At 42.5% G+C, this 17,268-nt stretch overlaps 1 protein-coding gene across 2 annotated transcripts in view; it reads left to right on the top strand.

Moving 5' to 3' along the window:
• The window catches only part of MYO1D (myosin ID), a 276,727-nt gene that overhangs the window by 150,417 nt on the left and 109,042 nt on the right, over nt 1-17,268 (top strand). For both annotated transcript variants that reach the window (XR_013975215.1, XM_080924358.1), the window contains exons 17-18: nt 11,501-11,724; nt 16,623-16,767. Coding sequence is in view for 1 of the 2 variants with exons in the window: in XM_080924358.1 (XP_080780484.1) it covers nt 11,501-11,724; nt 16,623-16,767 (369 nt within the window). In the remaining variant the exon portion in view is untranslated. The remainder of the gene's footprint in view (nt 1-11,500; nt 11,725-16,622; nt 16,768-17,268) is intronic.

Genomic DNA, 17,268 nt, shown 5'->3' with positions numbered 1-17,268 from the left:
CACAGTGTAAAAATGATGACCATGAACTTCTGAGCACCACCATGCATAGTTTATGCAGTACTGAGGATCAAGCCCAGGAGGCTTGTACATGCTAGATGGGCACTCTGCCAACTGAGATTTTCTGCCAGGATTTTCACTAACAAACATAGTTAACATCCATGTGCAGATATAAAACTTGAGTATCACTGAGAAAGTTCAGTATTTCCCTTTAAGTATATTTTTTTAAAATGGTGGCATTTCTTTGCATCAACACAGTGGTCTAGGAAGAAGTACTTGACACACTGATTATGCCATTCACTGTGTGATAAACCACAAGCCCAGACAAGCAAGCTTGATCTCTGAGCATAGTGTTGTTGTTATAACCTAGTGGTGACTGGGACCCGTCCTCCTGTTTGACCTTTTCATGTTCAACTCGTTTGTATGAACTTGCACTGTCAAAGGTCCCTGTTCATAACAAGTTCCTTCACCTGCCTTTCCCCCTGAGCACAGTTACCATCTAAGAGAGATAGTAATAAAGGTAAAGCCTTTTAGCATCCAGCTTCAGTAAATAAGAAGGCTTTTCCAAATTATTCACTTTCCTCAGGATCTGAAGTCCTCTCTCAAGAAGTGTATTGTTCCATCTTCGATGCTGCAATGGTTAGTGGTACTATGCTGGGATGCCAAACTATGTTCAAGAACACTGGTGTCTCAACAAAACCTTTCTGGCACAATTCTCCATTGCCTACTCCAGAGCCAAGCTGATAGCAAGAACTTTAAATATTGTTTGAACTTCTCTGCAGAAGGCTCATAGGGCTGAAATAGCCTTTCCAACCCAAACATTTAAGAATGGAAGTGTATTCATGTATGTCTAGACTTGTCCCATGTTTATTTCCTACTTTTTATGATAATTTATTAATACAAGAAACAAAACAGCACATTTACAATCAAGTCAAGACCGAGTCCTCTTAAAATGCCTGTCCTTAAATGATGTCAGATGCCTCGCACAAAATGTGTACCAGTGCACGATTTTCCCATCACCTCTTAGGCCATGGCAAAAGACACCTTTGAGATGACACATGTGCATTATCAGGAGCTGTTGTGGACAGTGGTAGCTTCCTTAGTTAACCATCAGTTTAAGGTGGTCAGCTTACCAGGGAAGAACCTGAAGCCTCTCCCTGCAGAGCAGGACTCTTGGTAGCCATGCAGTCTGTCAGGGAGCTGTCCACCTGGGCAGTGCTGGATTTCCTAGTGGCAACCTTGCTCTGCAGTACTGGACACTTTATACAGTTAGAGCCTTTTAAAGGGTTTTTTTTGTTTGTTTGTTTGTTTGTTTGTTTTTGTTTTTTAGTAAAAAGCAGTAGTACTAAAAGACATGGTGGCCTTAATTCCAACACTCAGGAGACAGAGGCAAGTGGATCTCTGTAAGTTCTAAAGCAGTCTAAGCTACATAGTGAGACTCCATGTTGAAAAGAGCTAGAGTCAGGAAGTGGGTTTCATGACAGTTTCAATCAAATACATCATGTATTTTGACCACATTCACTATTTCCCCCTTTTGTTCTTCTCCCTACTAGTTTACCTTCTCATCCCAAATAGGTACTTTCTACATTCATGGTGTGTGTCTGTGTGTGTCTGTGTGTGTGTGTGTGTGTGTGTGTGTGTGTGTGTGTGTGTGTGTGTGTGTTTGTGTGTTTAATGTGGTATCCACATTGGATTTGGGAGGAGTTAGGGGGTTTTATTTGTTTTTGTGATTCTGGCTTATTTCACTTAGTGTGTGATCTCCAGTTCCATCCATTTTCCTGCCAATAAGATCATCTCATTCTTCATGATGGGATAAAATTCCATTGTGTGTCTACACCATGTTCTGTAGACGTGAACACTAGGTTGATTTTGTGTCTCTACTACTGAGGATAATGCCTCAGTGAACAGAAACAGGCATCACTGTAGCCTGCTAACTTAGAAGTTAGTTTTTTTTAAGAAGTTAGTTGTTTCCAGTTACCTCAGGAATACTGTGTCCTTCTTAAGGTAACACAGGTGTCTCATCTTTGCTTTGGGCTCCCTCCAGAAGCCACATGTATCACAGGCTTATCAAATGAAATAAAACCTCCACAGCTTCTAGGAACACTTTATAAGTCAGAAAAGACTGAAAGAGAAAGTAATCTAAATTCCAGTGTTTTGTAAAGATACAAAGTATTTTCCAGATAATAGAGTAATAGAAATATAACTGATATTTAGATGTGGAAACTTAAGTTGCCAGAAAGATAATTAGTATTATTGTTAGAGTCTAACTCTGATACCTTTAGGTATATAGTAAATGTTGCTTGTTCTTTTACCTATTAAATTAAACAAATTATTGTTGGTGAATACATAGTATCTCATTGGGCTTGTATGCTAAGAAGTAAAATAATTACCAATTTTAAATATCATATTGTTCCAAAATGGTGTTCATAGTTCATTCTTAGTTAACGTTTTTAAGAATGCTAAGTAGAAATTGCTCAACCATTATTTAGTGTACTTTTTTATATTGCCAAATTTTAAGTCATATGTTTTTATTTATCAAAGTTATTTGCCAAAGTGAAGTTTTACTCTCTTATGAAAACTGTGCTTCTGGTGTGTAATTCTTTACAGCAATCCATTGGCACATAATGAAGACAGCCCTAAGAAATAAAATAAACAAAACACGTTTCCCTTTATAAGTTAAGCCAAGGTCTATGGTTTGTCAACAAACCATGAAGTGCCTTTTTGATAAGTGTCATCATAGCATAGTCCCTCTTCATGTCTGCCTCTATCTTACCATAACACTGTGAACCTCTTCCCTTAAAGCAACACAAAAAAATTGTGTTTGTGCTGTAGAAAGAGAGACTTGGTGATTTGGGAATTGCCTGCCTTCACATGAAGAATGTAAACTAGGCTGTATTTGAAACCAGCACTCCTGTTGACTGTCAGAAAGAAGATCAAATGAAGGGCACTGCCCTGTGTACGTTCAGGAGACACTGTAGTTAGAGCAGCCTCAGATACAGTTTCATTATGTACTGTAAGCTGCGGAGTACAAAATGCCTGCCTGTGTAGATCACTAAAAGAATGAATTCGATGCCATGTGTAAAGCACCTTATATAGAGTCCAGCACGTACCTGGCACTCTCCTTCCCTCAGTCTGCCGGCTGATAAACCCAGAAAGTTCCTATGTAAAGGACCAGGGTTAGATGGGTAAGCCTTGCCACTCACAAAACTTATCAAGGAAGATTACTTTCTTCACAGTATGTTTAAAGCCCTTAAAAAAGGTAGGGTATAAACAAAAGGTTGGGATTTTAAATAAAAGCAAGATCTGTATTCCTAATTTTCCCCTTCCTTCTCAGATTCTCATGTGGCTCAGTATAAGTTAGCTCTGTGTAGTACTCTATATGTAACTCCAGAAGAGAGTAAATAAGAATTAGCGTATCGTTCTTAATTTCCAGTCTGTTGAATGAGCCTGGGCTCATTTACATTCTCAGACACTCAAATCATTTTCAGTTTGTGTGTTCAGCAACTGAACGCCTGTGTTCAGAAAGCATCGATGATGCTTAGATCTCACTATTCCAACTTTGTTTTGTGCATCTATTTTTTGTGTGTTTGTGTCTCTGGATACATGTGTGCCACTGTACATGTGTGGAAAACAAAACAATTCTGGGGAGTCTATTTTCTCCTCCCACTATATGTGTTCCAGAGAGCAAAATCAAATCATTAAATTTGGCAGTAGGCACTTTTATCTGCTGAGCCTCATTGACTTCAACTTTGTGTGTGTGTGTGTATGTGTGTGTGTGTGTGTGTGTGTGTGTGTGTATGTGTGTGTGTACCTGTATGCACCTGTGTGTACATACACATACATAAAGATCGTTTCACTTATGGAAAATTTATTATAAATAAATCCTTTAATTTGTTCTTTTCTATCATGTAAAAATAATTTTGTATAATTTTGAGATAATTATAGATTTATTGAAGACTTATAAGGTTAGTATTAAAAAAATGTCCATGCTGCCCCAAGTGTTAAATGTTTTTCCTATATTTGCTTTGTCATGTTTGTTCTTGGGTATATATCTATGTAAGCATGCACAGAGACACAGCTGTATCAGATTTTTGTTTGTATGTATATATGCACTTGGCTATTTAAAGGGAATCAGATACTGTATCTTTTCATAGTACTTCATTGTATGTTTCCTAAAAATGAGAACATTCTCTGCCATAAGTATAAAACTGCTATGAAATTAGAAAATGTTGTAGTTTTCTAAGGGGTTTACTCAGTTGAAGAAAATGTGGGGGGTTTTGTTTGTTTTGGTTTTTATTCACTTTATATCCCCATCACAGCTCTCTTCCCAGTTCCACCCTTACAAACCCCTTCCCCCCATTACCCCTCCTCTTCTCTGAGGAGAAGGTGAGCCCCCCTTGGATACCACCCCATCCTGGAGCATCTAGTTCCAGCAAACTGGGAAAATCCTCTCCCACTGAGGCCCAACCAGGTAGTCCAGGTAGGGGAAAGGAGAGTCAAATGTCAGGGACAGAGACCGAGACAGCCCCTCCCCCCCGCCACTGGTTGGGGACCCACACGAAGTCCAAGCTATACATTTGCTACAAATGTGTAGGGGTCTAGGTCCAGCTCCGGGATGCTCCCTGGTTGGTGGCCCAGGCTCTGTGAAACCCATGGTCCCAGGTTAGTTGACTCTGGATCTGCTCGTAGTGTCTTTGCTCACTTCTATCCCACTCTTCACCAGACTCTCCAGGCTCTGCCTGATGTTTGGTTATGGGACTCTGCATCTGACTGCATCCAGTGCTGGATGAAGCCTCTCAGGAGACAGTCTGCAAGCATAGTAGAGCTTTATTGTGGTTGTCGGGGGTTGTCTCTCTCCCATTGGATGGGTCTCACTGGGGCAGTCATTGGCTGGGCGTTTCCTCAATCTCAGCTCCATCTTTATCCCTGCACATCTTGTAGGCAAGACAAATTTTGGGTTGAAGGTTTTGTGGTGGCTTGATGTCCCCCTTCCTCCTCTAAATGTCCTGCCTGGCTATAGGAGGCGGCCACTTCGTTCTCTATATCCCCCACTGGTAGGGTTCACAGATAGGGTCATCTCCATAGACTCCCATATATCTTGCTTACAGTAAGCTTGGCCACAAAGGGCAGAGAGCCTTCCCACATTTGTTTTTCGTAGTCTCTTTCCCTGTGCCAAAGTACCATGTTTTAGAGTGGTGCATTCTGATTGTGTTCAAAATGAGGTGTCTACATACAGAAATGTCAGTTGTCAAGTATGTATTAAAATATAAATATTATACAATGTATATGATCGGCATATATATCCAGAATGTCAGGGTATCTAATATGCTAATATGAGTTATAAATTTCCAAAACAGGAGTTTCAGTATATGGCTTTTCCAAGCTTTATGAATAGTCAACCCCTTTTTAAAGGAACATTGCAAAAAGCCTATTTCAGAATTCACTATGGGAAGTCTGCAAAAGAAAGATTTATCTTGGGCTGGAGAGGTGGCTCAGGGATTAAGAGCACTGACTGCTCTTCCAGAGTCCTGAGTTCAAATCCCATCAACCACGTGGGGGCTCACAACCATCTGTAATGAGATCTGATGCCCTCTTCTGGTGTGTCTAAAGACAGCTACAGTGTACTTATATGTAATAAATCTTGAAAGAAAGGAAAGAAGGAAGGGAGAGAGGGAGGGAGGGAGGGAGAGAGAGAGAGAGAGAGAGAGAGAGAGAGGGAGGGAGGGAGGGAAGGAGGGAGGGAGGAAGGAAGGAAGGAAGAAAGGAAGGAAGGAAGGAAGGAAGGAAGGAAGGAAGGAAGGAAGGAAGGAAGGAGTTTTTGAGTATCTAGGGAACCATTCAAAACTGAGATCTTTTACAAGCATCTGACACAAAGATGTAGGTAATCTTTTTTTTCTTTAAGGAGGCAAAGTTGAAACATCCCAAGACACCACTTTGGATCATTTCAAGCTCATAAGGCTTGACAGAAATGCTATAATTCTCTATCAAAAAGCAGTTTAGAGATAGCCTTGACCTGAAAGATTGTAAAGGTGAATTATCAATTTTATAACTTGGCTCTCAAAAACTAAAGCCAAACAAAATCAAGCAGTCACTTCAGTGCAACTCCACAGAGTGTTTACTTTTGAACAAGATGGAGTCCTGATATCAATCCCTCAGAATTACTAGGCCTATAAAGTGAAGTATTTTGTTTTCTTATGTCTGAAAAATAACTGTAATTTAGGTTTTGGATGGGGTTAATGTTGAGATGTTCCCCTAACTGTTTTAGTAACTGACCAAAAGGAGGGCTGCTTCCTGAAGTTGGACTTGCAAGGAAATTGTCAGATCCCATCACTGGGGTCTCTGTGAGCAGCTGTGGTCTGCACCCTGGTGACAGCTAAGGGTCTGAACAAGGCTGCATGTGAGTCATGCAAGTCTCAGACATCTGGCTGCTTAGTGCTCCAGACTCAGTTACCACAGCTCAAGGATGGGTGTGTGAGTGTGTGTGTGTGTGTGTGTGTATGTGTGTGTGTGTTGGTGCACACATCCTACTACATGTGTAGAAATCATGAAATAACCTCAGGTGTTGATCTTTACTGTTAATCTTTGCCTTTCACCTTGTTTGAAACAGGGCCTCTTGTTTTGTTTTGTTTTTCTGCTGTGTGTATCAGGCTCGCTGGCCTGCAAGTGCCCAGGATTCTCCTGTATCTGCCTTCCATCTCTCTGTAGGAGCTCTATGTAGCAGATGTCTGTGCTTCTGTATTTGCCTTTATGTGGTTTGTGGGGTTCAAACTTGGTTCATGCTTGAACATCAAGCTCTTTGCCGACTGAGCCCTCTCTCCAGCCCTCAGTGATCATGTCTAAATTAAGTTCTACCAGGCAGACCCCCACCCCACTGTGTGACAATAGTTTGGCTCATCATATGATGATAACCATTCACATGTACTTCTCTGAGTCTCCTTCTTTAATACCGCTGAAGATTTAGTTACCTCATTGCGTCTTAGATTTCCCATAGGTCATTGTGAAATATTATTAGTTTATATGTAGTACTGGGGGGCTGTGTTTTAGGAATTATACTAAAAACATAAATTATATCCATTAGATTTTGCCTTCTTGATACATATTAACCTGCCATTCTGATAAAAATGTTTTAAAATAGCATACTAGGCCTTTATTAATTTTGTTCCTCAAACAGATATTTTCGGAGAAGAGGAATATTTTTCTGTCTTTGAGCCTTGCTTTAAAATAACTTCTAGAGAACAATGGGACATATGTGACATGAAATAAGAGGGACTACTTAGGGGGAAGAAGGAATCGGGGAAGGAGGTGGGGAACACAGTGGAGGATGGGCAGGAACGAAGTGCATTGCTCTCTGGGTATGAGAGTGCCACAGTGAAACCAACTGCCTTGTGTGCTAACCAAGGGAGCCTCTCAATTGGATGGTTACATTCTAAACTGGATTGAGTGTGTGAGTATCTGTGATAAACACATTCTATGTGTTTTATGGTTTGCTCAAAGTCCACTTGGTACTTAAATGTTCTCTCTTATCCACTGCCATTCTTTAACAGGTAGACCCTGTCGAGGTAACTAAGATGGGCTATTAGAATGTAGAAATGGAGAAAGACTCTCTAAAAACCATCTCTAGGCCAGACGGTGGTAATATACACCTTTAACCCCAGAACTTAGGAGGCAGAGGCAAGTGGATCTCTGAGTTCAAGGCCAGCCTGGTCTGCAGAATGAGTTCCAGGACAGCCAAAGCTACATAGAGAAGCCCTGTCTTGAAAAACAGAAACAAACAAAAAACCTAAGTATAGAGGCCTAGGAAGCTACATTTTGAAAAATTCTTGTAGAAACGAAGAGAATGCCCACTTAAGAGAGTACTAGGAAGGTATGAGATAGTGGTTTGTACCAACCATAAGACAGAAAAACCCAGTGCCCATCACCAGAATAAAAATAAAAAAATAAAAAATAAAACGTGGAGATCTGGGATGGAGAAAGGAAAGCTGGCCTCTTCTGATACTAAAGCAAAGGCTTACCATTAGCCTGTAATAAGCACTACATGTTATTCTGAAACACCTGACCGTGGAGGAAGCATGAACCAAAGGAAAGATGCAGCATCCAAATGATGCTGGAAAACCTCTGCTTAAGTGTAGAGATTGTGTTTATATCTCCCCTCTCTACCTCTGGTCCCCAAGCAGCAGGTATTTCTAAACCTTAGACAAAGCCACTAGGGCAAGAAGAGCCTTAGTGCCCATGACAGCAGACAGGAGACCTTTGGAAGGGGACAAGTGGTAATTTTCCAAAGCAGGTGGAGAAAATCGAGTGTCTGCAAACAGCAGAAGCCACCCGTTCATCTCCCAGAGCCATGGAAAGGGCCAGGTGCCTTGTCCATAGAGAAGCGAGACAGCTGAGGAAAGACTAGTAAGAGCTGCATAAAGAGGAGAGGACAGGGCTGCAGAGATGGCTCAGAGGTTAAGAGCACTGACTGCTCTTCCAGAGGTCCTGAGTTCAAATCCCAGCAACCACATGTTGGTTTACAGCCAGCTGTAATGGGATCTGATGGCCTCTTCTGGTGTGTCTGAAGACAGCTACAGTGTACTCATATAAATTAACTAAAAATTAAATAAATTAACTTTAAAAAAAAAAAAGAGAAGAGGATGGCCATGGCTCTTTTCAGACACCAAGAAGCTGGTGACTCCCTCAGTCAAGTCCTGGGCTTGGGGACTCAGAGAGCAGGTCAGGCACAGTACCGAATCCAAGGATGTTACATGAAAGAGCAGATGCTAAAGAGTAAGGCACACACCGTGCACACCTCTCCCTTTCTCAGAGATCCGAGAAACCTAGTAGCAAAGAGAAAGCATTCTGACATATTTACATTCCAGAGTCCCTGACAAATGGCTAGTCCCCAGCAGAGTCATTTCGTATGCTATACAGAATATAATGCAACACATGTGTGGATTGTTCAGAATGTGGTTTACACAATGAACACTGAAAAATATCCTGAAGCTATTGAAATGACTGCAGTGTGACTGTTGGTGACACAGGTGAGTGAATGGTGACACAGGTGAGCATTGGTGGCACAGGTGAGTGAATGGTGACACAGGTGAGCATTGGTGACACAGGTGAGTGAATGGTGACACAGGTGAGTGAATGGAGACACAGGTGAGCATTGGTGACACAGGTGAGTGAATGGTGACACAGGTGAGCATTGGTGACACAGGTGAGTGAATGGTGACACAGGTGAGCATTGGTGACACAGGTGAGTGAATGGTGACACAGGTGAGCATTGGTGACACAGGTGAGTGAATGGTGACACAGGTGAGCATTGGTGACACAGGTGAGTGAATGGTGACACAGGTGAGCATTGGTGACACAGGTGAGCATTGGTGACACAGGTGAGTGAATGCCCAGGTTTTGCAATTTGAACAGAACCAAATGTGCATCTTATCTGCAGTTATGACAGCAGGCTGTAGAAGAAACAGCTAACGTAGTTTGTGAAGACTGAGCATGCAGGATGGGAGTAAGCTCAGGGGCCAGGAAAGGGGTCTTTTAGGCTAAGCGTTTTTTATCCTATTTTTTCAACAACATAAAACCTAGATAAGCCAACTACACAAACTGAACAAATGAAGCCTGTCCTTAAAAAGCACTTCCGGGATGCTTTTAAAGAATCCAACCAAAACTGTTTTAATAAAAAGCTTTACAAAATACTTCTTCTTGGAAATTAAAAGATTGACTTCATATATAGAGTGGACAGCAGAGAAATCTCAATTTTCTCCCCTCTGAAAAGCAAAGCCACAAAGAGTAGGAAACTTGAAGTGTGTTTTGTCTAAGAAATTGAATCACACACTTCCACCCTCTAATTGTGTTCCCTTTGGTTTCTCAAGATACCAAAGAAGGGGCCTTTATTTTAGCACTCGGGTGGGGGCGTAGCACAGCCATCTGTACAGCACATTCGGCTACAGGAAGGAGCTGCTGAGACTAAAAAGGGTTCTGTTCCAGAGCCACGTGAGAGCTCGAGATGGTTTTCATTGCCTCATTGTCTTCCAGCACTGGCGATACGGAAACTCTAGATTCCCATCACACACGTAGCTCACACACCATGTTTCCCTTACGTATCGTGGGTTTTCTTGACCCATCCGGCTCTCTTGATAACCTCCTCCCATGTGGTCTGCAAACAAATCTGTGCGCTTGCTCGAGCGAGCGAGCGTGCGGTGCTGCAGGCTGCGGAGCACTACCAGCTCACAGTGAGCATTCAGCCTGCAGGAGGACAGCCTCAAAACAACTAAATGGAGGAGCTAGTGCAAATATGTCTTAAGGCAAGACATGTCTTAGGGAGCACAGATGGGGATTCAAGAGGAATTACAGGAAACCTGAGGGAGGCTGGAGAACCCGTGCTGTGGGTTTTTGAATTCACAGTTGCAACCAGAGAAAAACAATACAAGCAACCTAAGGACAGGACTGGGTAATTAAGGCACAGCAGTGAATAGCGAGGGATCTGGGGGTAGCATTCAGCAAAGAGAGTGGTTAGTGATTTGAGGTCGCAAAGACTCTGTAGCAGAAAAGAACAGAAAAGGGCACTGACTGGAAACAGTAGGGAAGAAAGCAAACTCAGTGATTGAGAGAACGGGTCAGAGAAGGGCCCTAGATCAGTCAAAGATTACATTAAATTCAGCTTTCCTCAAAAAAGTCCAAAATAGGAGTACCAGGACACAGGAGCTTGAGAATAAATGTAAAGATCTCTGATGTGATGTTTGGACAAATGTGGTGTTTATATATTGTTTGATCAATTTCTGAATACTCAGGAAAAGTTAATATAATATCGATAATCTCTTTGGTCCTTTCCCCCAGGAATATACTAAATTCTCAGGACTGTATCTTGTGCCTAGGAAAAGCCGGAACATAGGCTTTGTGTAAATCCGGTTGCAAACCCAAAGTGGCATTCCGCTTAGCACCGGTGTGTTATCTGTGTGAACCCACATTTCTGAAGCTCTGAGGATGCTTATGGCATTTGGCTCTGACTCATCTTACTTGACTTCAGCTTTCCTAAAATATTTATCCATCTACAGAAACTTGCATTTGGTTTTCTTCATTCTGTGATGATAAAGTTAAAACAAAACTGCTTTAAATACCACACACACTTCGCTGTAAAATTATGATTGGCTGGGGGTTAGAGGGGGAGGGACTACCGTGATTCCTTGCGCCATCTATTGGCAACAGATGGAACGGACAGGCTTTGTTTCCAGTGATGGGTTTGGTGTTTGTTTGAGACGTGGTTTCTCTGTGTAGTTCTGGCTGTCCTCGAACTCACTTTTTAAACTAGACTGGCCTTGAACTCAGAGATAAACTTGCCTCTGGCACACGCCACACACTCCCCCCCTCCCCCGCCCCGTCCCTGCATTGTCTTTGATCTTTACTCCAATCAGGTTGCCAGCTGAGCTGGTTAAACAGAAGAACCATCTGTAATGCCGAAATCGCCTGCTACTTCTTCAGCCAGCAGTGTTTTCAGTTTCTTTTCTCTGTCACGAAGGTGTGGCGTGGCACCCTGGCCCGCATGCGGTACAAGAGGACCAAGGCAGCTCTGACAATCATCAGGTACTACCGGCGCTATAAAGTGAAGTCGTACATCTACGAGGTAGCCAGACGATTCCACGGGGTCAAGAACATGAGAGACTACGGGAAGCATGTGAAGTGGCCAACCCCACCAAAAGTCCTGCGGCGTTTCGAGGAGGCACTGCAGTCGATTTTTAATAGGTAAGAACATGTTGACAAGTGCCACATTTCCTGTCCAGTGGTACACTCCCAAGTCCTAGGCCGTGGTAGTGGTTCAGCTCTCTTTTGTTAGGACGCCTACCTCTCCCTCAGTCCAAAGGACATCTGCTTACTCATCTCTCAGAGTAATGGAATTGTCAGCGTATTTTTCCTGTAGCACTTGACAGCATCATGCCACAACATCCAAATGCCTGGTCTAAGCCACGTTTAAGATAAACTACCAGCATGCTGTCCCCACTTCCCGTCATTAGCAAAAAACATAAATAACTTGCCTAAAATCAACACACATGCTTCAGACTAGCAAGTCACACTGATCCTGTTAGGGTAGCAGCTCTCAGACCAGCTGTGCCTGAGACTCAGAAGAGTTCCTGCAATCCTGATGCCCTGGTCCCATCAGAGAATCTGTTGGACGGTTCCCAGGTGGCTTTAAAGTATAGCCAAGGGAGAAAACAACTATTTTAGGCCGCGATTTTTTTTTTTTTTTTAATAAATACCCATGGAAAAATTTGGATCTTCCCAACTGATTTTTTTTATGACCTGCCCTAAATCTGAGATTGTCTTTGCCTAAGTCCTTCCTCCTTATTTTTAGCTTATTTGTTGATAGCATGTCCATGGCAGAGACAGTGGTCATGCGATGTCTTGAGAGAATTGGCTCCAGACTCCCAGGAGACACTAGAATCCCAAGATTCTCAAGCCCCTGACACAGAGTGTTTGCTTGCTTACTTTCTGGGTTTTTTTTTAATTTGTTTTGTTTTTGTTTTGAGACAAGATCTTTCTATTACATAACTCTGGCTGTCTTGGAACTTTCTCTGTAGACAAGGCTGGCCTTGAATTCATAAAGATCAACCTGCTTCTGCCTCCCAAGTGCTGGGATTAAAGGCATGCTCCACCATGCCTAGCCATTTTGTGGTACTTATTAGTAGAACCTGTATCCTCTAAACCATCTGTGGTTTATTTCTAATATATAGTACAACATATATATTTTGTATATAGTTGTTATTATTGCCATATTGCTTGGGAATAATCATGTGTTCAACAAAGATACAGCTATTGTTGTCCTAACTAAACTAGCCATCTGAGGCCAGTTGGACCCAAGGATGCAGACCCAGTAGGTAGGAAGTGCTGATGAAGTCTAGTTCTGTCTTGGCTCAATCATCTAATGACATTAACCAAACTGGCAGCTCCCTAATGTAGTCATTTAATGTAACTTTCTTTTAAAACCACTACTTGACATTCCGAATATAGAACTACTTCAAATTGTTGCTGAATTGGACTTTGGTCTTCTTTAGTCTCTACGGTGATAGACTGGATGAAAGATAGACAAATCACATGACAGAAGAGTCATGAATATGTATCTCATTTGTGCTTTATAAAACTAGAAGATGCAGGCCTGATAGTGCAAGCCCATAGCAAGCTCCTCAGCTAGAGTAGGACCTCATGAGACCCTCTTCATCCACGGTGAAATTCTGACTGGCTTGATCTTGCGCAGATCAGCGTTCATGAATGCAGTGGCCCTGTCATGTCCAGAAGACAGCATCTCACAACACTCCTCTTCATCTTCAGCTCCTACATTCTTCCTACTCTTTCCTCTGAAGTGCTTTCTGAGTCCAGGTTCTCTCCATGTGATATTTTCCAGTTCCATCCACTTTGCTACAGATTTCAAATTTTCATTTTTCTTTATACTTGAGTAAAATTTACGTGTGTATATGTGTGTGGACACACATCTTCATTATCCATGCATTGTCGGGCATCTACATGGATTCCATTTCCTAGCTGCTGTTCAGAGCAGCACTGAACCTGGACATGCCAGTATCTGCACAGTCAGAAGTGGGATCCTTCGGGTATATGCCCGGGAGTGTCCAGCATGTGCATGTGGTAGTTCTATTAAGTCTAGAACTGATTAATTTGTATAAAATTAAATTTACTCATCCAACAAATATTTACTGAATACCAGGTGTTGTGTGGGTACAGCCAGGCTTCCAGGGATACAGAGGAGATTGGACTGAATAGGAACTACAGTCTACCTCACAAGGGTCATGGTTGATGAATACATGAAAATACTGTTTGTTTTCTCTCTCTCCCTCCCTCCCTCCCTCTCTCTCTCTCTCTCTCTCTCTCTTTCTCTCTCTCACTCTCTCTCTCTCTCTGAATGAATCTTGCCATTTATATTCATCTAGTCAAGGCACTTTTTCTGTAAAGGGCCTACAGTATTTTAGGCTGTGCAGGCTACATATGGTCTCTCACATATTCTTTGTTTTGTTAAACATGTAAAAATGTAAAAGATCCTTCCTAGCTCACAAGCAGTATAAAAACAGACCTTGAGCCAGACTTGAAACAAGCTGTAGTTTATGGACGCCTGGTCTTGAATGTTCTGCTCTGTGGGATTCTGTGAGGTGTGTGTTCAAGAATTCCAGTGTTACTGTGGGGCTTGGTTTTGTCTTTCGGTAATCTCCATGTGTGTTGATTGTGTTATTTTGTTTTCTCTGCTTGCTTTTTGTTGTTGTTTCTTTATTTTGAGACTGGGTCTCACATAACCTAAACTCAAACTCTATTATGTAACCAATAATGACCCTGATCACTTGATCCTCCTGCCTCTGCCTCCCAAGTGCTGAACTGTGGCCATGTGTTATCAAGCCCGGCTCTTCCTAATTTTGTGGCTGTGACTTTTTTGTTCCCACTTTTGTCCCTTTCCTGTCATTGAGGTAGCTTGTCTTTAAGACTGCAGCTGTTTTTGCCTAGCCAAACTTACATATTGTAGCTTGTATGTCCAGAATAAGAAGTCATGTGGCCCTCTCACCATGGCTGAACAAGCCACATGCCTCAAGCCCAAGTGTGCTTCTGTGCTGAGGGCTGGCATAGTCAGGTGTGAACCTTGTCTTGGGCCACGGGGGAATAAAGCAGAGACAGGGCGGCCAGGTGCACGAGCAGGAAAGAGCACAGTAAGGAAAATCTCTCCCACCAGCAGTGTAATTTGAAGCTCCAGGGCCCACTGGGCAATTGTTGAGCAAGCCACTTAGTGCTGTGGAGCTTGGATGTCACCACTGTCCCTAACTTTGACCACTGTAGCTCTTCTATCCTCTTTAAAAAATTCTGCAGAGCAGTCTGTGTCATATGAGTGCTGATACGCCATCAAAAATCAGAGGGGGCTCACACTGTAGTGCTGGGCCTTTCTGATTTCTTTAGTGTTTTATGATCTGCTTTGGCTGACCTTACCAGACATGACTCATTACAGTTAGCACCTCCTGCCCTTGGTCCCATCCCTTGCCACTCAGGTCTCAAGGTCTTCTAGGTCTTGCCATAAAACCTGTTCCTAAGAGTTCATCTCCTCGAAGGAGCACACTGGTCCGCAATGAACTGCCTCTCGTTAGCACCTGCTCATGTCTACCAGAAAGTCCTCACAGGCCATATATTGACATCCATCTCCTGTCCCCCTAGTGTCTAGGTTTTCTCTTATTCTTTGATTAGTTGGTTATTTCAGTGAAAGTTTTTATTTTCGGTGAAACTTACTCTAGTGTTCCATGGGAACATAGTTTAGGAATTATTGACCCTGACCATTCATTCAGTGAAAACAGTTCATTGCTCTTAGCCTCTTGGATTGGCACTACCTACCATAACAAGAGAACAGAGTGCCATGGAAGACAAAGTTGCTGCTAAAAGCATAAAATTCCTTCTGTTCTTCTCAACCAAGAATATTCTTGCTTTGCATTTATAGATGCTAATGCCAAAAACCAATAAAAACCCTTGGAGTCATCCTTAAACTTCCTCTTTCCATCAAATCCATCTGTAAATACCATTGGCCCTTTCACCAGAATGATTCTAGACTAACACTGATCCCTGCTTCCATCACTCCCTCCCTGGCCTGATTCACATTCCTTCCTTATCCTAGCCTTCAGCAATGACAGTGGTCCTAGGTCATCTAGTCTCTATGCAGAACCCTCCAGAGCTGTCTCACCTTATGCAGAGTAGAGACCAGAGTCCCAACCAATAATGCCCTCATGGCTCTGTGGATTCATTTAGCCCTAGCTCTCCCTCTGACCTCTTCTCTTCCTTTCCCTACCCCATACTACTTCAGCTTCTCAGAATCCCAGATTTCCCTCATAACTCACTGATCAGTCCCTGTCTCAGAACCCTTGCCTTACTGTGGCCCCTTCTGAGTATGCTCCTGCTCAGCAGTCCATATGCCTGGCTTCCTCCTGTATGGCTTTACTCATTTAACCTTACCAGAGGACCCTCTCTAACCCCCATGTAAGCACCGTCACGCCTACCTCTTCCTTCCAAGGCTCTCTGCCCTCCTTCCTTGTTTCCTTACACAGTTGCTATTCATCCCCATCACACACCTGCAGAGCTTTTGTCTGTTACTCTTAAATGCACCTGGAAGAAGATTCCTTGGGCTGTTTTGCTTATAGCACTGTTTCCCCTGTGTAGAAAAGGACCTGGACTTCCACAGTGCCTAGGACATGGTTGGAAAAATGATGAATCTTTGTTTTGTGATGTAACAATAAACACAGGTTGAGTGTCCCTGTTTGATTGAAGATACTTGGGACCAAACTGTTCAGACCTTGGAATATTTACACAGATCTTGCTGGTTGTGCTGTACTCAGGAGGGTTTGGGCTTCAGGGCTCTTAGGACATCAGGTTGTTTTGTGTTGTAAAAGCTGAAAGCCATGGAGTTCTAGTCAGTTCAGAGCACACAAAGAAGTTGTCACAAAATTTTTGTATTCAGGAAGCTATATTTTAGCAACTTCTATATAGGTTTTGTAATCATTTTCACCTTTCTGGCACAATATACAGTTACTTCATGCTTTTTAATGATAGCTCGAAACACTTTGGGGGAGTGAATGAATGTCTAAAGCCTATACATTGTATTTATTTGTGTGTAGATGGAGAGCATCCCAACTCATCAAGACCATTCCTGCATCAGACCTTCCCCAAGTCCGGGCAAAGGTTGCAGCCATGGAAATGCTGAAAGGTCAAAGGGCAGACCTTGGGCTCCAGAGGGCCTGGGAAGGCAATTATCTTGCTTCGGTAAGTCCAGAAGAATAGTCTGAATTCATGCATCTCCTCAAAGAAAGAATGTTTCCCTAAGAATTTAAGAATTTTAAGGCCTGGGTTCCAGCATCAGCACTGTAAAGCAAAATTAATTCCTTAAAGAAAACCTAGGTAATTTCTCTGAGGTGCTGAATTAAAAGATCTGTTGCTTGATGCATCATCTACTTTGAAAGGGGTTATGGCACATGCATCAGCATACTCTGTAACTTGGCCTTTGATCTCTTCACCCTCTATTCAGCAGCCTCTCTACATAGCTCTGGCTGCCCTGTGTAAACCAAACTATTCTCGAACTCATGGAGCTCTACCTACCTCTGCCTCCTGAATACTAAAATCAAAGGTGTGCACCACAACACCCAGCTTCAACAGCCATTTTTAATTATAAACTGTATATTATTCTCAAAGCTCCATTTTCTCTTCTCTCTTGCTGCTTAATTTAACATTTTTATAGGACCTATAATTTATACTACCCTTTGCTAG

Source organism: Micromys minutus, assembly GCF_963924665.1.
Source record: "Micromys minutus genome assembly, chromosome: 10".
In the NCBI taxonomy this organism is placed as follows: Eukaryota; Metazoa; Chordata; class Mammalia; order Rodentia; family Muridae; genus Micromys; species Micromys minutus.
Note: the sequence above shows the minus strand (reverse complement) of the source record. Positions and strands in the feature narration are given on the sequence as shown.